The following is a 24688-nucleotide window of genomic DNA, read 5'->3' on the forward strand; positions in this document are numbered from 1 at the left end:
TAGAACTAGCGTAGACATGCTAGTGACAGATTCTAACGCTTCTCTTACCAATCAAGGTATTGTGCCCTAAACAAACTTGTCAAAGGTTAACTGAAAGAAAAATCAAAGAAGGTAATGCATGCAGGATACCGACTGAAAGCGAACCTCTTTGGGCAGTAAATAAGGTGGATTGAGTCCTGTTTTCTATGGTAGGCTGTGGGGGATTTTCACATTAGCAGAAAAGATTGCATACAAACACGTGCGTATTGGATAACATCACAAGGCTTATTGCACCAATTTGACAACTTCAGCAGCTGATGCTTCAACACCCAGTACAGAAAGGAAACCTTTATGAAGAGTTTTATTTGTCAATGAAACTACCCATTCGACGAATTCAACGTTCGGATTAACATTGTGTGTGAGTAAATGTAGGTCTTTTTTATTAGAGCAATTTTCGCATTAGGTAGGACATAATGGCTTTAAGTGAAAAATATTTCTTCCATAATGTGATCAGACAATAATGCTCAAATTTTATTTGTAACAAATATAACTTAGGCTTTTGAATGTTATATATATATATAAAGGATTACATAGTAGCTTCGCTGGCAATCTACTTATTTAGGGGTCGAAAAAACTCACAGAGTCACTTCATCTTTACTCTAACTACCATCGTGTAATTTATTAGCGATAAAAATCAAACTGAGAATAAGTCGTATGAAATACAGATCTAGAATTCGTTCACATCCCAATGCTTTTGAATGGTACATAAATCATTTTCATACATATATTTTCTCATTTCGTACACCTTTATTTGTCCATGTAGCTTAATTTTCATTTGATTATTCAACCCCCCTTTAACTTAAATGCAAGGCGGGAGTACAGTGGAAACTGGAAAAGCAGAGTCTCTTCCGGCCGCAGTCAACCTTACCACCAATGAAAAGCTTATGAAGAATCAGACGACCTTTTTCTGTCCCAATACTCATTCATTTCATTTGACCGGTTCATACCTATTGCTTTCTGGGTCAGGTCTGGTCGCCCAATATTGTCCTTTTACTTTATCAATTTTCGTGACTCCAATCTACGGTCCGATCTCGGTTTTTTAGACGGTGTTATTCTCACTCATATTTTTTTTCTATACATTTTTTTTTAATCATCCGATGAAATGTATTGAAAAAAATTAAAATAATAAAAATATATATCATATAAAAAGAGTTGTGTGAATGCATCGTTTATTTATTGACCAAGGAGATGATCAGCAAATTTCACGGTTCAAAGTGCGCCTAAATGATCAAGATATTGCTTTTATTTAATTTACAGCACAAAAAAAAAAAAAGCCACTTCGTACCTAGTGATAGAATCTGGATTCTCTTTGTGAGGATTTCAGAATTTATAAATTATGTCTGTTTATTGTACATCGTACGGTCATAAATTATTTTATTTAAAATTAAATACAAATAGTACTTGATAAAATTTAACGCACGATGTACGATAAATAAACACAATTTACAGATCCTCATGATCCTCACAAAGAGGATCAAGAGAGGTTCCTGTTGGCTAGTGGCATTCCTCTCACTTTCAAATTCGATTCTCGTCAAAAACGAATTTAAAATTATAAGGCATAATTCACTCTTCAAACTTTAGGGTAATAATATTGTTTGTTAAAACAAAAAACACCAAGAAAATAGACTAAATAGTAGAAATATAAATAAATAAATTACATGCAACATGTCCAGTGTCGCAAACTTTGGAAAATTTCATCTGAACTACTCTACCATAGTCCCAAACAAAATCTCACAGCTCATGACTGGAAGAGATTTTTCAGTGTGAGCATCACACAGAATGATATAACACGTGTCGCTATATAAATTGTGAGATATATGTGTTAAAAAGTTAATAGCTTAAAAAATAAAAAATTTCACCACTTACATAAAAACACATGATGTATCACCCATGTTCCCGTCATAAATAAAAATTTCTCCAGGACCAGATGTTAGAATCTTAAAAGCTTAAGGCTTTTTGTTCTTATTTCTGCGCTTTTTTATTCTCTTTGCTTTTGTTAGCATAAAAAATATATCTTGCTTAAGAATTTAAACCCGAAATGTGCTGAATTGGAAAGTAATGTACAAACCATTAAAACAATTAACCACTTTGCATAAAATAATAAGTAAAAATTTCCTTCTAATAAATAAACGTTGTTAATTGCATTTAGCAGATAAACTCTTTTAACTACTTAAACTAGTAATCAAGATGTAGTGAATTGAAAAATAACGTCCAAACCACTAAAACAATCAAAAGTCCCGAACATTGAGTGGGAATTTCCTTCCAACAAATGAACTCGAATAAACGCTCTTAAGTGCTTGAGCTAGTAGCGTGATGGGCGAGCAAATGCTTATGTTTTTCTTCATCTTTCACAAACTTCATTACACAAACAACACGAAAATTACACCAATTCTCCCAATACAAAAAATCAACAACAAAAAACCAGCTGGGTTTTCTCTTTTACTTGCCTAGTAACTAGCTAGCTCTAATTATCTACGAATTTTGTATATATGCTTCAATTAAATCGGAATTTATTCAATTTATGTTCAACAAACAAATGGGTTAGTAGGAGATTACTAGCTAATCAGTAATACCATTATATAATCCAATCCCACCAAGATTTAACATCTCAAACACACTATAGTACTAGTTTCATGAATTGAATTGAATTGGACTGGATTGGATTGGACTGGACTGGACTGGATTGGACTTCACCTTTTCCAAGCATAAATCTGCAGAGAAAAACCAGCAGGACCGCCGTTCAGCTCGCTCTCCTCCGTACTCGCCCACTCCATCACCGACGAGCTTCCGCCGGAAGAACCCGCAGACGACATCGATACCGACGAAGATGAGAAGCTCTTCCCCATCTTTCGCCACTCAATCCCGCTCATCCCGAAATTCCACGAATTCATATGACCCGATTGGTAATTGTTCTCTTTAATCTCCTCATCTTCTTCGAATCTGAACATGAACACCGCGTGGCCGTCGTCGCCGTCGCTCTCGAAAAGCCAGTTGTAGACGTCCCACGAGATCTGCAGCGGAGTCCCGTCGACTTCGATTCGCTCGTTCCCTCTGAATTTCCACTTCAACCGCTTTATCTGCAGGACAATTTGGCCGTCGACGCTGAAGCAAAGCCGGGTCGGGTCGGCGCTCGACCCGCAATCGATTTGGATCTCCCGCAATTTTCCGCCGAACCGGGCCTTCGTGGTGTAGATTTTCTTGGCAACGACGTGCTCTCGTTTCAAGATTGGGATTTGAGAGGTCTCTGATTTGTTGGCCCGGGTCTTGGCGTAGGCTTCGCGGGTCAAATCGCCGACGAGGAGGGTCATCTCGTTGTCGACGACGACGGCGATGTAGAACCCGGATTGGGGTTCGGGTCCGGAGCCGAACCGGGCTTTGGAGAGGTCCCAGTAGAGGAGAATGTTGGGGGAGAGCTTCTTGGAGCCGTGCCTCTTCCAGAAGAGGAATGGCTTGATGTTGAGGTGGAAAGAAGGGGAAGATAGCGACGGAGGGAGGGGGGAATCGAAGGAGTGGCGGAGGAGGTTGAGGTGGAGGGAGCGGCCGAGGAAGGAGCGGGACCAGGTGAGGGAGAAGAGGGCGAGGTCGGTGTGGTAGAGACAGGTGGTGAGGTTGGGGTGCCCGGAGCTGGGCGGCGGAGGAGGCGGCGGAGACGGTGGTGGGAGGCGGCGGTTCGTAGAGGTGGAGGGGCGGAAGCAAGAAGGAAAACCGGAGGAGGAGTTGTGGCGGGACATTTGCGTGGTGAAGTTTTAGAGCCTACTTAGATTGTAGTGTTGGATTGTGTTTTAAGGGAATCTTTGAAGGGTTTTGGTGCTTTTTTGGAGAGAGAGAGAGAGAGAGAGAGAAAGATTGAGAGACGCGGTGGAAAGGGGAGGGGTTTTTATGGTGGAATATTGGGAGGAGAGAGAGCAGAGAGAGAGAGAGAGAGAAGGGTCTCTCAGAGATTTCACAGATGAAATTGGAAGGGACAAAGGTAGGGAAAACAGAGACCGTCCGGACTTCATAGAGAAGGGATGTGATATCACACATTTTATTTTATTGTTTACACATTTTTTTAATTTTCGAACATCGGAATATGAGAAGTAAAATAAGGTGTGTGGATAGCACAACCCTACAAGAAAAATATTGGACTTTCAATGAACACGTGTAAAAAGAGTCTTCTATTTGTACTTCCTCTTTAGCATGAACAAATAAAATCACAACGTTTTAATTGAATTAAAACAAGTAGTGGATGTGGATGTGGTAAGAATTTCTATACGATTCATCCTCTGTTTAGTGCGTATTATAACGGTATTGAAAAGATTTTATTTCTGCATGCCTTCATTAATGAAAAAAAGTTTCAGACGGAAAAAACTATTGTAAATATGAATATTATTTTACTGTAACGAGCCGTTTCAAAATAATCAAAATCATTATTTTAAATGTATGCAAAATTATCAACTGAAAGTACAAAATGAGAAAAATCTACGCACATGCAAAACTGTGATCGACTCGTAAAGAAAAACCACTTGTTCCACACGCATGTTGAAGACGTACACTGCGAACTGTATATTGGACGGTTCCCAATTGGTCGACATACTCGAGTCAAAAGTACAGTAATATTTTATTTTCTTTTTCTTTTAAATATTACGTATATTTATTTTTTAATTATGGACCTGTAAATAAATCTTCTCAATACTCCTTTTTCCCATCCCAAATTTGTCAGATTTTCGCATAAATTACTTACCCATTTACTATTAGATTGTTTGCAGATGGAGTACTTTTACATCACATCATTGAAAAATTTTAGTAAATAAATCGTAAGTTTATTTAATCTACATGTTAATATTTAATTAGACTTGTAAAATTCATTTAAGTGTCATATCAGCATACATCACATAATTTTTAATGAAATTATGACAGAATGATCATGTTTATTTGCGATACCCATTTTCAATGACGATATCCACCAATTTCCAATTTCAAAAATCATTTCAATTGACCGGTCAATTTCAAAAACCATTTATGATAGAAGTCCTTTAATTTACATAGTTGGGAGGGGAACTGGGGAAGTAAAAGAGAAGGAAGAAGCAAGGCAAGGAGGAAGAAAAGGCCAAGAAAAAACCTGAAGCAACGCCCACGCTACGTGATTTGTGGTAAACCTTGAAAGTTCTTCCTATCTATTATTAAATCTCAAACATTATGATCACACATAAAAGTCAAGGCAAAGGCATTTGGAATATTTGAAGTTAGCCATTATTTTGGCCCCTTTGAAATTTGAAATCAAAATTTGGAATGGCCAAAGTCTCTCCCTAAAGCGTGTCAAGAACCAAATTTATCAACTTAGAACCCTTTTTTGTACATTACCAACAAATTTAGTGATATTGGTCTTTACTTAATTGGAGAATGTCTCAAAGTTCATCTTAAGTTAACATGATGATTCTATGTATGTATAATGAGTTCGGTAGTGAGTCACATTTGTCGCTTGTTATGAATGAATTAACGACCAAAGTAAAATGATAATTGGTCGTTGCTTAACTGAAGTAGGTATCATGTTCGACACAAAATGATATGAGAACGTGAGTTTGATACTATATTGTAGCATATTAGGGCTTGTTGTGAGTTAATTAACGACTGGTTGTGAATATATCTTCGTAAGTATCATATCCCTTATAAAAAGAACAAAGACAATTGGACAAGTTGAATTATTCCTTAATTTTTATCTTGGACTAACAAGGTAAGTTCCTTTCACAGTATATGATTCTATTACTGTAATGCAAGTTCCTATCACTCTATATTCCTCGAGCTAACCGGACAATATCATAGCTTTTATGATTTTATCCTACTTTCTCAGCCTATTTCTCATATTTAATTCATTAGATAATTAGCGGTGTTTTGGTGAGTGTGATATTTATATGTAAGAATCATGCATTATAAGTTGAATTTGTATTAGTCACTTAGTACTACAATTTAGTGGTATTCATCTTCACTTATAAGTGAGAGATCTTAGGTTCGATTGTCGTCAAAGGCGAAGTTGAACCACATTATTATGGCAACCCCATTGTAAGGTTTAGCCCACTCCCTCACCTCTTTAGTTAAATAATATTGTAACATCCCACATCGCCTAGGGGAGTGGATCCTCTATGCCTTATATGTATACTCCTATCTCTACCTAGCACGAGGCCTTTTGGGAGCTCACTAACTTCGGATTCCATCGAAACTCCGAAGTTAAACGAGTTTGGGCGAGAGCATTCCCAGGATGGGTGGCCTACTGGGAAGTTCTCATGTGAGTTCCTATAAACAAAACCATGAGGGCGTGGTCGGGACCCAAAACGGACAATATCGTGCTACGGTGGAGTCAAGCACGAGATGTTTAATTTGTATTACACTATTATCATAATGGTGTGAGTTTGATACATGAGTTTTATATATTAAATGTTGGATCCATCCATTTTTTGTTCTCTTTTTTATAATTTGTTACCTATTTTCTCTCTTTTTATTTATTTATTAGGTATTACACTCATAAGTTCAATATATTGAAGTAAAAAATAAAAATCACTTTCAGAGCATTCAAATTTTCCATCCTATTGTAGAAGGTTTTTTTTTTTTTTTTTTTAATGAACAAACGATATTATCTACACTAAAGGGATAGGAGTGGGCTTAGCCTCACAATGAGCTAACAATAATATGGTTCAAACTCATATTTGACGAAAATCGAACCAAAGACCTCTCACTTATAATCGTAGAAGTTTAATTTCTATATTATTGGAATCATACTCAGTTTTCCAATCTACTATAGAATGGAAGGCCTTACTGTTTTTTCCTTCTCACAATTAATTACTATTTCATCATGGAATACTGTCACAAATTTATTGATCTAGAGAAATTTGAGAAGGGTGGTGCTATCTGCACTCATTTTTATCTTTTATACACATCTCTTACTTTTTTTATTGAATCGTATGAATGAAAGAAAAATCAATAACAAAAAAATAATAAGAATGCGTGAAAGGTAAAAACCGCAAACGATATTAGTCAAGTAGTGGGGACATACATAGGGAGGCTGACATCAGTTAGCCAAACCTTAGTGAGTTAGAAGCCTATTTTTAATTTTTTAGATTGAAACATGGCACGTGCTATTTAATAAAGAAAACCATGATCCAAGTTGCAAAGCAAATCAGAGCAGCCACAAAATCCTGACACTTCATACCACATGCCAGATGCACACTTTAACACGATACAAAACCATCTGGTTAACGGCGCCACAATTTGCACAATCCATAGTTTGATATTCCTTTTTCCTATTTATGGAGTCCTAGAAATTAAAATGCCACACGACAAAGTTCCTAGTAATTTAAACGGTAGAGTTAAATCAAAATTAGGATGCGTTTTATGTGACTTAACCGAATTTTTCTTTTTTCTAGTGTAAAAATATCAATGTACTTCAAAAAATTAAAATTCATGGTAATTTAATATCGAATTCGTCTTTTATATAAAAAAAATTAAAATTTAAAACATCTCATTTATAATAAAATGAAGGACGTTTTTAAGGGAAGAAATAATCTTTTTTTTTTATTATTTTTAAATGGGAATTAGTTGTGGGGCCACAACACATCTAACTTTTACGATCGGAAACGTTTATTTTTCAAGTTGCACCTTTTAGATCATTCTTACAACATATTAACCAAATCGGTAGTATTTGAGATATCTAGTTGAGTTCAAAGAAATTGACGAACACTTTGTTTAATAAGAAACAATGAAGTTTCATATGATAATTAAATAACCAAATGATTTCGGATTGAATTGAAATTTTACAAGGATGATCTACGAATCGAGACTTACAAAATTGATGGTTCGGATCGTTGAAGTTCAATGTAGAGTGAGTCCCACAACTAATCCTCATTAAAAAAAAAAAATAGGAATCCCTCCTTTTAAAGGGCCTAATGAAAGGAATAAACTTGGACTAACAGGTTAAGTGACAAAGAAAGCAAGATGTTTTTTTATTTTCAAATGAAGAAATATTAGGCTAGATGAGCTCTTTGATAATAGTTACGTGCAAGAAATTTATCCTCTTCCAAAAAAATTAAGACCATTACACCCAGAAACTCGCCGCCCGTCCTTCCTCCGCCACAATTAAACGAGATGCTTTTGAAAAACTTAACAGTATCAGACAGGCGTGATCCAATTCTTTTTCTTTTGTCATCAAACAACCATGGAAATCGAAGCATTTTGTGGTTGGCAGATGTCATCCTTTATTTTGTCTCCTTGCTTGTTCTTCTGCTTTAAAATGGCCAGCTGGTACTTTAGGTACTCGACCGTTCCTTTTAATTGTACTTTATCTTTACAAATTAGACCTCAAATTAATGTGATAGCGAGGTTTTTATTTTTTATTTTTTGTGTGTGGAATTTCCAGGAAATTGAGGCATATGAAAATGTAGGGTTGTTACTTTTTTCAAAACTGTCCTACACTGCCTAAGACAAGTATTTTAGTATAAATTAAAAAAAAAAAAGAAAAGAAAAAAGAAGGGAAGATGCTTGGATAGAGCCGGTTATAGTCTCTTAGTTAAGGGTAAGACTGAAAGAACAATAAACAATTGATGAAAAGATACAAAATCGTGATACATTACTATTTATTGGATGTTTAGCGTTGTTTTGTAATATTGTGCTACGTCACGGACTCACGAAGTTTTCTTCTAGCAATATTTTATTTGAGTTGCTTATCATGAAAAGTGTCAAACTTGAGAAAATGTAGGGAAATGGCCATAAGAAATATAGGGAAATGACAGTAAATGCAAATCAAGTTCAGTTGCATTGACCATATTGAATTTGATTTGAACGCGCACTAAAATGTCCTACTACAATGTATGTTTTTTTTCTGGGGAAAAAAAAAGTGTAGCATATTTTTTTTTATAAACGATAGCGTTAGTGGTTAAATTATTAGTTGCTAAAGAGAGAGAATCGATGAATATCAAACCTACACTAAAAGGTATAATGCATAAACATGATTGATTCCTGCCAATTTAAAGTTTTCATATTTTCTTAAGAAAACTAGTCAAAATAAATGCCACCAAAGACGAAGTAGACTTGAAGGGGAAGACTCAGTACAGGGTGACTAGGGTCCAAACGAAAGTCCTAACCACTCTTTTTCTTGCAATTTCCTACGCAAAAGGGTTCACAAGAAGTCTTTATTTATTTATTATCAATTTCTATAGAACCTCACTTTCACTTGTAGATGGTTAAGTTCATGATAATTACAACGTTAACGAACAATGTTATTACTTTAAAGTCTTAACATCTAATTAAGTTAGAGATAATATCAATATTGATTAGTAGTGAGCTGATAAACCGTCTCCAAAATTTTTAACATCTGCACTAGGCTACGAAAGATCACAGGGAGTGTAGAGGTTAACCTAAACAGAGTGGAAAAAAACAGAAGGACCTCCCCCCACCCCATCACCATGTGCAAATATGCCCTTTAACTTTAAGCATACCCTACAAAACAGTCCACGCCTAATTTTGTTGTCTTTATTCTTCGTGGGTATCTGAATCTGAATCTTGGATTCAGCACGCTTACCACCCTAACGAACCCTAAATCCTTAAATTAAGAAACCCTAATCTTAAATTAAGAGTAGCTAATCCAATCCAATACACTTCAACCTCTGCTCCAAAAAAACAGAGTTAAGTTGTGCTTTCCCTTTAGATTCTGCTCCTATTTTAATTTCCAAATTTATCCATATATACAAGCCCTTTATGCAAAGGGATTTCCATTTTTTTTTCAAAAAATGGGAATTAGGTGTGGGGTTCCCTCCACATCGAACTGCAACAATCCGAACAGTCTATTTTGTAAGTCTCATTTCATAGATCATCTTTACAAAATTCAATTCAATTTGAAATCATTTACCTATTTAATTATCAAGATAAAATTTCATTGTTTCTTATATACCAAAGTATTTGTTAATTTCTTCGAATTCAATAGATGTCTTAAACATTTCCAATTTGGTTAATACTTCGCAAGGATGATCTATAAGGTACAACTTGAAAAATAAACGGTTCGGATCGTTAAAATTTGATATGGTGTGGACTCCACAACTAATTCCCATTTTTATAAAAAAAATGGGGTCCCTTCCCTTAAAGGTTTCTTATATATATTTTTATATATTAGGTTTGGGTTTTATTTTTTATGAATTTAAATTGTCAACGTTAGGTGTTTAGGTTCCACAGTGGGTGGTCCTCAAGTTGAATGAATTCATATTTGCAACAACTGAGTAGACTACTTCAAACTAAAAATGACAAAACATTTGGCGTGTTGAGAACTACTTTTGAAATGACCAAAAACGGTTTAAGATACCTTAAAATTATTTAAATAACAACAACGCTTCTAACAAGCAACAATGATTGACAATAAAATATAAAAGTACTTGCAGACTATACAACCACTCGGAAATGATAAAAGTGCTTATGGATAATAAAACCGCTTGAAGATGGTTTGTTGTAGAAATATTAAAAAATTCAACGTGCCTTTAATAAAAGTGCTTCCCACACATAAGTTCTTATACATGAAGTACCTTATAAACAAGCGTTTCAAATAGGCCTTATTTACGAGTAGGCAGTGAGTTTATGATGAAATTTCTGTAATGCATGTTATTCAGGTTATACATATGAATAAAAGTCGTTAAATTATTTAATCTAAAAAGATATAACGATTTTTGTTTAAATTTATAACTTAAATGTGTACTTTTTCATGTGCACCAGAAAAAGCCTAGAGGTTATGAACTACAAACATGAGTTTGTTGGGCCTTTTAATATATGATAGGGCTAGTTAGAAGCCCAGTGTCCAATCAAGTTAGGCCTAACCCATTTCAACCCAACCTTATATAGGCGGAAAAGAGTATTACCAAACTAACGGCCCAACAGCCCGTGACGAAAATAACTTTCTTTTAGCTCTCACATCATGTGATCTTGTATCGAACAACGGAGAGATTTTTTAGTGTGTCAAGAATACATAATGGAATATCACATGTTATTATACTATTGGAGAGACACTTGAAAACAAAACAAAACTTTTATCCAATTGTATATTGACATGTAGTGTTCCATTCTGTGTTCTGGGCACAATGAAAAATCTTTTCAAACAATAACTTGCAAGAACTTCTATAAACTTATGGAATCGCCCAATAGGTTGCTGCCACGTGCTAAACTATTGATTTGTATCCATATTCCTTATGTACATGTTAATTGTAGCCCTAAGCTCCAACCCAAAAAAAGTTTTGTAAGAGTAAATAGAAATGAAATGTGTTTAATGCATGCAGACGTGGACATAGTCACATCAATCATAATGGATGTGCTTTCTATGTACACCTAAATCTTCCTCATTATAGTTTTGATTAGTTTAAAGTACATTCACCATGTCTAAATATTCTTTTCGCTAAGCGTATATAATAAAATAAGTGAAAGGGTCCACCCCAAAACCAAAAGGGTTCTAACTAACAGTTGAGTCCTCTCTAAACTGCAGGAGATAGTTGCGCATCATACAACTCACCGATGTCACTTGCCTCTATTGGAGGCTCACTCCGGGCGGGTTCAGATCACTTAGAGCAAGTCCATGGGGGCTTTATAGCCCGACACCCAGTTAAAACCTTCCAACCCAACCTAATAGGCTGGCACCCAGCCCAATCCAGGCCATAGGCCGGCCCAGAATCGACAGACCAAAGAGCTGGGCCATCTGACGTTAGGCTTACGTCAAAGCCCACTTAAATTTTTTTTGCGCCAGGTGCGTGGGAAGCATGCGCGATTGGGCGCGCTTCGCCGACAAGAAATCAAAGGTGAGGCCCGCATACGGAGGTGCACTCACTGATCTGATGGGGAGGCCACGTGGCCCGTCCTAGGCCATTGGATTTCCAGCGGTAAATTTTTTTTGAGATTTAAAATTAATGGCTACTGAAGTGGCATAATGAGGACCATTAGATTTTCAAATCAACGATTCAGATTTTTTAGCCAAAAAATATAAAAAAATAAATAAATTGTCAGAAATTATTAATATTTTTTTATAAAGTCAGAAATTAAAAATAAAATTATTATTATTTTATTGTTTTATAATAAAAAATAATAAAATTTTAATAAAATTGACTACACTATCTTTTTAGGGATGGAGATGCATTTGGCCTATCACTGTTCATTGAGGTCTATCACTGTTCACTGAGTGGATTAAATGAATTGGGTGCTGGCGCATTTTTTAAAGGGTGGACTTGCTCTTACAATGCATGGCTTTATTACGTCAGACTTCTATCCTTCGATATAAGATACTCAATCTCCATACTATGTCAATATTTTCATACGTTCAGTTTTGTTTTTCCAGATCCTTCTTCCAATAACAAAACTGGATGACATGTTCGATCAAGCACTGTAACACTTTGACAAATTAGGTAATATATAGTTGACGAACCTCCACATGTGAAGTATCCAGATTCAGCCCTTCTTCTTAAGCAGTCTCAAAGCTGCTAGATTATGTCCGAATTAATATGTTGAAACCTTTGCCTGCCCCATCGCCTACTCAACAGATAATTACGTGAATAAACGACAAAAATAATTAATTAACAGAGATGATTAGTAGTGCTTGAGGCTGAGATTATCAAGCCATATATTTGTCTCATTGGATTAGTTTAAAGAGTAAGTGCGGTTAGCACCATGTGGATATGTCAACAACTTATTTAAACATGCACAGGTACAGTCATGTGAACATTTAATTGGATGGGGAAACAAGAAGAAATGAAGAATGATGAGACATATACCTAATGTCATATAAATGATCAAATTCAGTATGTGACGATTAGGTGCTACAACGTTTACAAAAATTATTGCGATATCATAATTGTAATATGTTTAACTTACTCTTTATAATATGAGTGGACAAGGAGTTCATATACCTTGCTAATGTGATAGAAATAGTCAAATTCAATATGTGTCGATTAGGTGTTGCCACATTTACGAAAATTATTGGGATATTAGAACTGTTATATGTTTAACTCACGCTTTATACTATGAGATGAGTGGATAACGAGTTCATATGCTAATGTGATAGAAATAATCAAATTCAATATGTGCGGATTAGGTGCTGTGACATTTTTACGAAAATTATTATGATATCAGAACTATAATTTATTTAACTCACACTTTATAATATGAGGGAAGAGTTCACAATCACTTAAAGATAACGAGTTTACATTTTATGGTTAATAGTCAATTTATATATTGTAATAGAATATACCAATTATACTACGTGATGGTGTTCTAATACAATATGAGTTATGTGCTTGAAAACAGGTTCAAAGTATTTTGGTTTCGCAGGGAGAGTAGGCCACCCACCAAACCTCTCACTTCCAGACTTTCCTCACTCCCTACTCCCTTACAACAAAGCAATTTGCCTTTTGGATATTTTTGCATGCTTTGCACTTGATCCAAGAAGCACCTAAAAGGCTAAAATAAATGATAATTCCTATTAATTAGAAAGAAAACTGAAATAATTACTTGTAAATTTTCGTGTTGGGTCACGAAAAGATTGAGCACCAAATATGATTGTCTCTTCCAAAAACTATTCCTTCATGAGATTCTATACACCACCATGATTGGATACACCATCATTTGTTTGACTGCTTTTGCTTCTGATCAAGATCTTTCCTTTGACTCTTGTAGTCCTCTCTCTCTTTCTCTCTTTCTCTCTTTCTCTCTTTCTCTCGCTCTCTCTCTCTTCTGGTGTGAGATTCAAGTGAATGCCTCTGTTCTGTTCTCCAAATGCAACTTTGATCATTGCGGTCACACAAATTCCGTACGTTGCATGTTTTTACCAAAACCCTAATCAGTTGGTTTTCTGGAAGAAAGAACAGAAGAATTACTGCTTAATTAATCCATCGTTTTCTACTTTCTACCTGGACAAATGCTATGTAACGTGCAAAAACGATGAAAAAGTTCAGAGCCAAAACCCGTCCATTTCAATATCTAATCAGGTTATCAGATCAATCTTCAGTAAAAGAAGCGGTTGTCGTCTAAATGGGAATTTTCCCAGAAAACAAAATGATTTGTTCTCGTTCAACTGGTAATTTTGTAACATGGTCAATATGGGGAGAAACTCACAACAAGATAGTCACTGTGATGGTATTTTAAGTTAATTGCGCTCTTATGCGTTTTAACTTTCTCATATGTTAGTGCATGATTGATTTAAAATATTGTCATGGTTGTATTCGATGCACGGGGAATTTGAGGAAATGGGGAAAGCAGTTTTAGTTCAGGTAGAAAATTGATCATGGTCCCCAGGAGAGGTCTCAAGTTTCAAACAATTGATGATGGTGAACTCACTAACTTTGGTCATTATTTAAGCACTTTGATCAAAAGTTAAAAACAATATAATGAGAGCAAACAACTTTAGTTTTTGATGGTTGTGGGGAGCAAAATCAATTCCCAAACAGGTGAACAATCATGAAGTTTTTACTGATAGAGATGGGACACCAAAAACTCAAAACTAGCAACACACATGCATTTTGTTGCACAAATTAAACAAAAAAGTCGGGATTAAAAAAAAAAAAAAATAATGAAAAGAGTTTAAAAGTTTTGAGTTTTAATGATAAATACAAAATAAAGAGTAAAATGAATAGTACCATGATTGATTTTTTAGTATAAAAATGTGATTTTTCGTTAAAGTAAACAGTACCAAGAGTTTTTTTGTTAAAGTTCCATTTTTTTAATCCCAGTAAATAATATATATATATATATATTTTTTTTTAACAATTGATATTATACACGCTAATAAGGAGGGGGATGAGCTTAGCCTTATAATGGACTAGCAATAATGTGGTTTAAATTCGTCTTTGGCGAAAATTGAACATAAGATATCTCACTTACAAGTGAAGAGAAATACCACTAGACCATAATACTAAGTGACAATAAGTATAATTAAGATGAACGTATTTAGCTACAAACACTCAAATTAGGGTTGGACTAGGAATAGGAAAAAAAAATGCCATTAGGGCTGGGGTTCAAAATCCTTAGGGAGAGGTTGAATTGTTTTTTGTTTATCCAAAAAAGGGTTTATTTTTTATTTTTGTATCAATGATATTTTATATTAATTAATTTATTTAAATTAGAAAAAGAGAGATTCAAACTTGAATATAAAGGAGATATCACATTGTTGTATCCAACTTTGACTATTTAGAAGTTTGGGTTTATATAAGTAACTAAGGTTAGACATAGTACGAAATCGTATGAATTTAAATAAAAATAAAATAAAACCAAGGTTACTTGTCCCCCTGCCTATGCTTAAAGTATCTTCACAATACAAACATCATAATCCGAACAATTCATTCTCACTTTCATTGTCTAAAGATCATATAGGGGAAAAATTATTCAATTTGAAGATCGTTTAGTCATTCATATGCATCAAACAAATGAAAGGTTCATTATGAGGATACTCCTTGTTATAAAAACAGTCAATTAGTTTGACACGAATAATGGCTAAACGATCTCCAAATTGAATGATTCTTCTCATAAATGATCTTTTAATGACGACAAAGAGAATGAACAATTTAGATTATAATGTTCGTAAGGTGAAAATACGTTAATCATAGGTGAGAGACAAGTAAGTTCTCCTGTGGATGGAACGCGAGCATTATTATTCTCTCTGAAATTGAAATGAAAAGGCTTGAAAAACCGAATATTCTCTTCTTCATATCATGCCTATGTCTCAACTAACCTACCTAGATAGCATTCTACAAAAGGAATTTGAAAATAACAGCGGTAAAGAATCTAGAGATAGCTATAGCAAAAGTTACTGAATTATAGTTACTTGATCTCATAAGCGTGATAGCGATCATTCTCCAATGGTTGTAATCACCTAATTTGTAAGATATCTAACTATGTCTTTAATTATTATCACATAATTTCTTATGTTTTTATGGCAACACCAAGCGTTTATATGTGATTTATAATTAAACTTTCTGTTAATAGTAAGTCACTATGTTATTTCCAAATTCATGAAACAAATGTTGGAAAAACTTTACATATTGTGCTTCCAAATTAGTCACTTCCCGGTTTATTCTCTAATGTCTAAATGGGAACGACGTACCTACACTTTTTAAATGTTATTGTGTCGTTCCGGATAAATAGTATAATGTCATGCATTTTAACTTTGCCACATAACGTTATATCATTGGTTCAAAACTCACGGTGACATCCCAGTGTGCATGAGGGAAGTCTCACTTCTTGTGAAGGGCTCCTTATATATATATATATACACCAATTTTTTGGTGGATTCAAATAGCAAGCTATGACAAAAGTGTGTCCAAAATGGGTAAATCGCCAACAAAAATGCTGCTCATAAGTTGTTTTTGCAAGGGTTCATAAGTCAGAAGTTAAAAAATGATATAAACCCAGAAAGCCGTTTTAGTCCCATCAGTTATCAGAAGATTGAAAATTTTCATAAGGGTCGAAATTTTTATGGTTTTAAACACACTATTTTAATTCTTTTTGACTTGTAAATTTTAACATAAAGAAGCCACAAAACCATGTGTTGTCGGAAGTGCCTAATTTCAAGCATTACTTTTCACCTGCTCAATGTGATCCTTTTTGGATGAGATTACAGTCCCGTGAGCGCACTAGCACAGCATTGAGCAATTTTATTATTTATTTTCTTCGAAAGATATAATGTGCAGAAGCAGTGATGAAATTAGAATTTTAGGTTATGATTTTAACTAAAAAAAAACTTTATTAGACTATTTCGTTGAGCATTTGGTATTAATATGTCGACACTTGCCAATATTTACTGAAGACTTATGTCAATATATGTCAACAATTACTATGATATGTAGAGACTTGTCATTAATGGTTACAATAAACTGTAAAGTAATGTTGAAAACTGCCAAAACTTGTCAACTAAAGCATTTCATCGAGCATTTGAAAAGCAAAGTAGAGTTACACACAAGAAGAGAGGAAAGAAAGACAGAGATGATAAAATCTACATACAAATGTACATAGCATTTTTGAAGTTGTTGGGGCCATATGGACAACCAATTACCTCAACCGATGACCCCATACTGACTCTACAACTGTGTAGAAGAAATAATAGTCTAGTTAAATACAAACGCATGATTTTACTCATCCCGTGGCACGAGGTTTTTACTTTTTATGCGGACATTGAGAGTGATATTTGTATGTACAGGGAATTCTAATTAGTTGAATTTACTGCATACACTTTTTTATGATCTTCGAATTTTCCATGTACTTTCAAGTAAAAGGAGTGGCTGATTAAAAACATCAATTCTGTAACTTTCAGAAGAAACCCAAATCACTTGCGCTTATTGCGGAGAAGATGAACTGGAAACAATTAAAAACGATGAATAATTAAGCATAAAATTAATAATAATAATAATAATAATAATAATATCATACATAATAATAATGTACACATAGCATCATCAAAGTGTTACTTGGTAGTCCTAATGGGGTTCTAAGCTAATAATGCAGCTGAGGACTACAATTTCTAGCAAAGTTTGAGAAAATTGGGTTAAATCTGCTGAATGAGTTTGCATTGGCAGAGAAATAAATATAGGGCTCTAAATCAAGGCTCTCGATCGGGTCGAAGTTTTTGAAATGATTCTAATCAGTAACGTGCATGAATTGATTAACGAGATTTTCACGGTTCCTTCTAATAATCCAGCGAGACCACTGCCAGGCGAACCGGCGGGCGGAGTAGAGAAGCACACTTTAGGTAGCTTGTGGTGGCACAACAGAGCATAATTCAATGGAACCGTAATGCAGCAACTCCTCAATCATCTGCTCAATGTGATCATCTTCAAGTGGCTTGAACTGCTGGCTGCTGCTCTCTACTTTTACTTCCCTCACAACCCAATTTTCCTCTGCTACTGGTTGATGAATTTCCGGTTTGATATCCGGCATTTTCGCACCCGATGACGCTAAAGTTTGCGGCTTTTTTGGCTCTTGCAGTGAAGTTTTGGTCATCTGGAGTGAAGCCATGTAGCATCTGTGCAGTTTTGCTGTCAAAGTTGCCGAGAGAAGTTTCGAGGCCGAGGACTGAGACGCATTCGGGTTATAAGGGAAGTTTGTTCTTGCTCTAGGCCCGCACATTAGCCTCGCCGCTTCGTCGTAAGCTCTCGCCGCGTCCTCCGCCGTTTCGAACGTTCCCAGCCAAATTCTAGTCTTCCTGCAGAAGAAAAGAAAGAGAAACGCTTCGTTTAGTTTCCAAGTAACAATGCCGAAACGCGACTGTAAAAAACTGCGATGTTTTGAAGGGTGGACTTACAATAAAGGGTGGCGGATTTCGGAAACCCAAGAGCCCCAGTGCCTTTGTCGGACGCCTCGATATCGCTGTTGCGGTCTCGCCATTGCTGTGCGAAAGAAACGTTTCTTTTAGAAAGTGTGTGTGAAAATGCATCAGAGAAGAAATGGTAAGTGAAGTTTGAGGGGAGAGATTGGTTTTTGTAGTTGGGGTTTGTCAGACAGATATAAGGACAGTTTGGACTTTGGAGGCTCTCTATCCAAGGACTTGGGTCCCACGAGAATTGGGAGTCTAGGGTTTTTTTTTTTTAACTTGGTATTTCAAAAATCTTATTTTAGTGGTAATAACAGTTTTATTCTTTTATTCTTTGTATATTATTAGTTAACAGTTGGCTTTAAACTTTTGCTGCAAACTGGGATGATTTTTTGAATAAATATTTGAGGGGAAATTTTCAAACTGGACCCAATTCAGTTCACATGGCTTTGATATTATTTTTTGGTCTCAGAAATACTGTAATATTGTAAATTGGATTAGATTATACTTCTGTTGCTCTTTTGGACCTTCTATTCCTAAGAAAATCCAAGGTCATAGTCCCCACAGATTCTTCATGTGAGTTTGGTGTAAGCAGACAAAGAAATTCATACACACACACATATATATTTTGACATATATGCAAATAATTACAGTCTAACTCCTTTTTTTTATGGTTGTGAACTTTAAAATATTAATTATTGTAAGATTATTTTTTCTAAGGAATCTTGGAGTTTGAGTTTCATGTATGTTTTGATAATAAAAAATGTTATTCTTATTGTTTATTTGTAACATCTTTCTAATAAAGAAAGAACCTACATGTAATGGTGGACTCTAACTCTATTGGAGAAATGATACGAATGATGGTACAAATAAATAGTAAGTGTATCACTATTATTTGACCGAAGTTTTGTAAACTCTATGACGTGGTTGTTGATAATTTAATTATTACTTAACTGTTGATTAACATACCTATTTCATATTGATGAAACATCACATGATTTACAAAATTCGTCTAAAGATCTGGTCTACAAAGCATTATTCTTTTTTTTATTTTTAAACAGATGATAGTATCAACACTAAAAAAATGAGAAAGTGGACTAAGTCTCACAACTTTTCGACAATATAAAGTTGCAAAAACTTGGAACTGATTACTTATGTGCAATGATCAAAACTGATAGGCTTTGCATGCTCTGTTTTTGGAGGGTAAACAGTAAAAATATTGGTACCACAATATGATTGGGTCAAATCTTCGCATGTGACACCCAGATTAAGGATTCATGAACCAAAATAATTATCCTGTAGCTGATTTTAGAATACGAGAATCTAACGCAGCACACCCGACTAGTTTGCTTTGATAGCATGTTCGAGTGTGAAAATCCAACCAAAAATCAATTGATATCAAACGTGTAGCAATCTCAATTTGCGCAACGATATATTTCGTCGCAAATTCAAAGATCGATTTGCCGTAAGGGAGAGCCAACTTGATTTTTTGTCGTGTGATTTGTACCCTCCTGAATCCTCGTTGAATTTTTTTTAGAGCTTACGGTGATGACGCTTGCAAAACAGGGGAGATTGTTGGAATCATCTACAAAATATGGTGTGCTACTTCATAAGTGGTATTGGGATACATATGTCATATATATATATATATGGAACAGTTCCATGACACAATTTATTTTTATAATTTTTAACACAAGTTGTGGTCAAGCCCATTTTGTAATTATTTTAACGATCCGAATCGTTTATTTTTTAGATATTTCTTTCAAGATTATGTCTATCAAAATCACTAAAATATGAAGTCATATGACAGTTGAATTAAAGGTTTAATGTTTCTTTTAAAATTATATTCGTTAATTTTCTTCATTACAAATGAATATCTTATGATTTTGGATTTGTCTAATATTTTACAAGGATGATCTCCAATGATGTTCTAAAAGATAAACTATTCATATAGTTAAAATACATTACAAAGTAAACTCACAAAAACTTGCATCACAAGTTGTGGTGTTTTCGGAGCAGGCAAACCTAATGTGTTGGTGTTTTTTTGGATTGCTCTAAAACCTGGATTCTCCATGCTCGGATGCAGGGGAAAGCTTGTGGCTTGTGACATAAGCTGCTATAACTGCTTTTTAGAGACTTCTTGCAGGTTTTCTGCAAAAATATCATAGGATTAATTTGTGTAAGGTATTAATTTAACTTGATTTTTATGAGGAGTATTATTTTCCATGCTTATCTCTCTCTCTCTCTCTCTCTCTCTCTCTCTCTCTCTCTCTCTCTCAAGTTGCTGCAGCTATTTGTGACTTTTGGTTTCCTTTTTTGGAGGCATCAGGAGTGAGCATGCCTATTGGAAACCACTTTCCACTTTACTTGCAGTTTCAGGTTTCAATTTTGTGGCATCCCAATTAGTGTTTGTCAAGACCTCTGGCATTTCCACGCGGATGGTGGAAGCGATATCGTACGCAGTAATGCTAGATACATCATATTTTTTGGATATTACCTGGTGTTACCGTTAGGCAAATTTTAATAGCCGTGATTTACTATCAATTGTCCTTCTTAAAAAAAAAAAAAAAAAAAAACCCTAAATTTGTAATCCATAAAATTTAGGTTTTAACTCAAAAGAAATTTTTCTCTTCCAAAATTTTAGGGTTAAATTTTAGTCTAGAATTATTAAAAAATAAATTTAGGCTAAATGTTTTTTTCGATATCTTTTTCAACAAGTAAAATTTATGAATATTATCTTAATTTATTTTTATGAACATTTTAGTATGAAAATATTTAGATTTCGATAAATAATAAAAAAACATTAAAAATACTTCAATTTTGAGTGATTCTTTCAATAATTTTTTAAAATTGTTTTAGACGTTGAAGTTTGGATTGTTAGATCTTTTTTTATCCTTGGATATGAATATATTCGATCTTACCAGCTGGATTTAATGTATTTATAAATTATATTTAAAATAAAAGTTTGAATCTAAATCATTGGATTAACCAACGGCCCAATCTTTACAGCCGTCATATTACAAAATAGTCGTTGGGATGATATAAGGTGGCAGACAAAACTGTCAACATCATTGATGCCAGCCGTTAACCTGACTTATTTTTTGGGCTAAATCTGCCCAAATTTTAGCCCAATTGTTGGAGGAGATTTCAAGGGTTTAAAACCTAAAATTTAAGTTTTAATTCAACCATTAGAATTGGTCTTAGACATTCAAATCGTGTTAATCGGTTTAGTCTCATGGTAAAACTTACTTTAGTAGTATAATTAGCTTTATCCACAATAACAATATGGATTAACCAATAGAGGAGTGTCAAAAACATCGAATCTTGTCTGCTATGTGAATTCAACGAACATGATTGAACAGAGCAAGACTTTACGTGCCTACGAGACTGATTCCAATAGCATTTCGGTCACAAAAATCGACACCATGTACACAAGTAAACACAAAAGCATAAAGATCATATGATTTGTTTGATTTCGTTCGCCGATATATAGGCTTTTAAAGATTTTTCACCGTAACGAATTTCCTCGATCGGATTTCGAAAAGAAGAAAGAAGACAAGACATGTGAAAAGAGCAAGAAAAAGAAGGGGAAGAAGTGACAGGAGCAAAGACAAAAGAACAAACAGCATGTTAGCATAAATCTTTGTCACAAATCATCCTGGTTTACAGCTAAACCTTTGGCTTGATTATTTTTTTTTTAATTAACGCGGGAAAGAGGCGGGACCCAGGTAATAAGCGCGTGATGTGGGGCCCGCGATGGTATAACACGAAAATGGGTGATGGGTGACGAAGGAAAAACTGGAAACCTTCCCTCCACGGTTTTTGTGGCCCATGACACGGTCCAGTCCATACATGTCAAATTTGTCAATTTGTCAGTTTTGGACCAACCCTCTCCGAGTCACATGCAAACATAAGTTTTTTAATTAATTTTTTTTAACAAACGATAGCGTTCAATCCGGTGAACATTATTATAAAGGTTGAGAAAATGTTAATACATTGAATTTAATCAAGGAAAATCATAATCCTCCTTCCAGACAAGACAAAAGATTGATACGTATATGAATAAGTTATTACATGGTTTTATGTATATATGTCAGAGTGTGATTATTAAGTTCGTAACCAAAGATAGATCGAGTGTTTATTGAAAGGTTACTTACTTCGAATGAGGTAAGCGGTTGGATCAAGGTGAAATTGAATGTGTATAAGATCATCTACTAACTTAATTAATCTAATTACTGATTTTCGTATTTCACAACGAATTGTAGTGTGGGAGACACATGTTTTTGGTTTCGTATATATTAGTAACCTAAACACAAGGTCGACATTTCACATTCTTACATGACCACTAATGTATGATGTGGGGTACGTATGGTTGTTAGGCTGACATATGTGGATCAACATACTCTACTATCATGAAAGAAAATTGAAGTTTCATATTAAAATCAATTGGCTAATGACAATCGAAATGGTAATCCATTCTTTACATGCACAAACAAGTGCTTAATTTTTCAATGTGAGACAACACTCTATATCCGTGACACCAATTTTTTAACACAACTTTTGACACAGGTATTTGTGGGGCCCACTCAATCATGTATATCAACATCCAAACTGTCTATCTTTTTAGGTCTTCCCTCAATGATTATGTCTACACAAAATCAACCAAATCTGAAACTATATGACCGTTGGATTAAGAATAAATGTTTTAATGGTTTTGGATTTGTCTAATTTTTTTAATCATGTTCGTACATTTTCTCTCCTAAAAATAAATGTTTTAATGGTTTTGGATTTGTCGAATTTTTTGCAACGATGATCTATGAATGATGCTCTAGAAGATAGAACGAATGGCTACCTGAACTAGACTCGGCAGTGGAAGAACTCGCTCCAATGTAGCATTCGAGGGAAGGGGGCACCCTTTAAGAAGGAGCTTCCGAGGATTCATTACTCGTTGCATTTGGATTGTTAAAATACATTACCAAGTGGATCTCTAAAAAACATATGTCAAAAGTTGTGTAAAAAATGTGGTGTCACAGAACCGCCTTCTATATTATTAGTTAATTCGTGTATGAATCCCAAACATCAAATATGTCATGTGGTTTGGTAGTTGGTAACCAGCTTTGCATCCCCACATATACTTGAAACATTACTAGTTTCTTTTGTTTTGTTTTGTTTTGTGGTTTGGTTTGGATACAAATAACATGCATCAAGTCTTCGACGCGGTTTTTGTGATTGTGATAGGTATAAATGTGTGTCGTCCAGCTCCAGATTTTGCCCGCATCCCATGGGATTTTTGCCCCACTGTCTTCTTGCTTCATTTCAAACTTTGAACGACAACCTCATCACAACGTTACTCATTGGCATGCAACATTGCAACGAAAATGACATATATGCCTGTGTCCCTGTTTGCAGCATCAAAAACTGAGCTTTCTAACCAATCTAGCACCGTGTTGTTGATTGGATTATTACCGGAGATTCAAACCCAAGATACCGGGTGAGGAGATTCAAGTATAAGATCTCAATGGAAGGGTCTCCGTTTGAGGCTCTGAACACGATCCAGGCAATGTTGCAAGCCTACAAAAATTAGTCAAGCTCAAGCACATGCTGTTGGCGTGCAGTGTGGGTTGCGTAGAAGGAGAGTTGAGGCTCGGCTACCATGCATGCATATGGTTCAATTCTGTAGAAACTTTCGATCAATAGAATAGGAAGGTTATTCAACCGTCAAATATCAGTCCCTTTCGAAGCCATGTGCCGCACAAATTATGCAAAATTAACATTCCTAAAATGAACTACCCTTTCATTTAAACCCTTATTACAAAAACTGAAATTTGGGTGGGTCCAATAAGTTTTTCAGAGTGATCATCACGAAATATTATATATATAATTGTTTTTTTTTTTGTCAATATATACTCTAAATGTATGACATATTAACCATGTTATAACTTTTGAATTAATAACATTTTTAAAAGGTGACTAGTTGGTGGCTTTGCCATGGTAGTCTACTCTTCCGAGGCCACCATTGTGTGGTTCATTAGTACCAGAAATCAAACCTACTACGTACCGTGTGACATACAAGTCTGAAATTCGTTACCAATCTAAAACTGTCTTTGAGTTTAGCCATGTTGTACTCCATGTGAGTGTGACCGTTTCTTTGGGTTTGGTTGTTACAAAGTTTAGGCTTGATAGTTATAGGCCTCCATGTTAGAATTATGCAGATTCAAGTTTGGGCTTATTTGCTTCACAGACCGCGCTTTGAAATTGCAGATTTAGCCCGACAGGAATACAATTTGGCCCAAAACAAAACTCACGTTAAAATGCAACGTAAGTGCATTTGGAAGGTCAAACAATCTTTTAAGTACATTTGGA

General features: G+C 34.9%; 2 protein-coding genes across 2 annotated transcripts; both read right to left on the reverse strand.

Moving 5' to 3' along the window:
• Window positions 1–2179: 2179 nt before the first annotated feature.
• LOC137718253 (uncharacterized) lies at window positions 2180–3903 on the reverse strand. Its single transcript, XM_068457770.1, has one exon. It carries the CDS (start codon window positions 3768–3770, stop codon window positions 2730–2732), a length of 1041 nt encoding a protein of 346 aa, XP_068313871.1. The 5' UTR covers window positions 3771–3903; the 3' UTR covers window positions 2180–2729.
• Window positions 3904–17422: 13519 nt separating this feature from the next.
• On the reverse strand, window positions 17423–18483 carry LOC137718555 (ethylene-responsive transcription factor ERF003-like). The gene is made up of 2 exons (XM_068458108.1): window positions 18317–18483; window positions 17423–18217 (listed from the first exon to the last, which is right to left on the reverse strand). Exons 1-2 carry the CDS (start codon window positions 18397–18399, stop codon window positions 17761–17763), a joined length of 540 nt encoding a protein of 179 aa, XP_068314209.1. The 5' UTR covers window positions 18400–18483; the 3' UTR covers window positions 17423–17760.
• Window positions 18484–24688: the final 6205 nt, after the last annotated feature.

This window comes from Pyrus communis, chromosome 15 (assembly GCF_963583255.1).
Source record: "Pyrus communis chromosome 15, drPyrComm1.1, whole genome shotgun sequence".
Lineage (NCBI taxonomy): Eukaryota > Viridiplantae > Streptophyta > Magnoliopsida > Rosales > Rosaceae > Pyrus > Pyrus communis.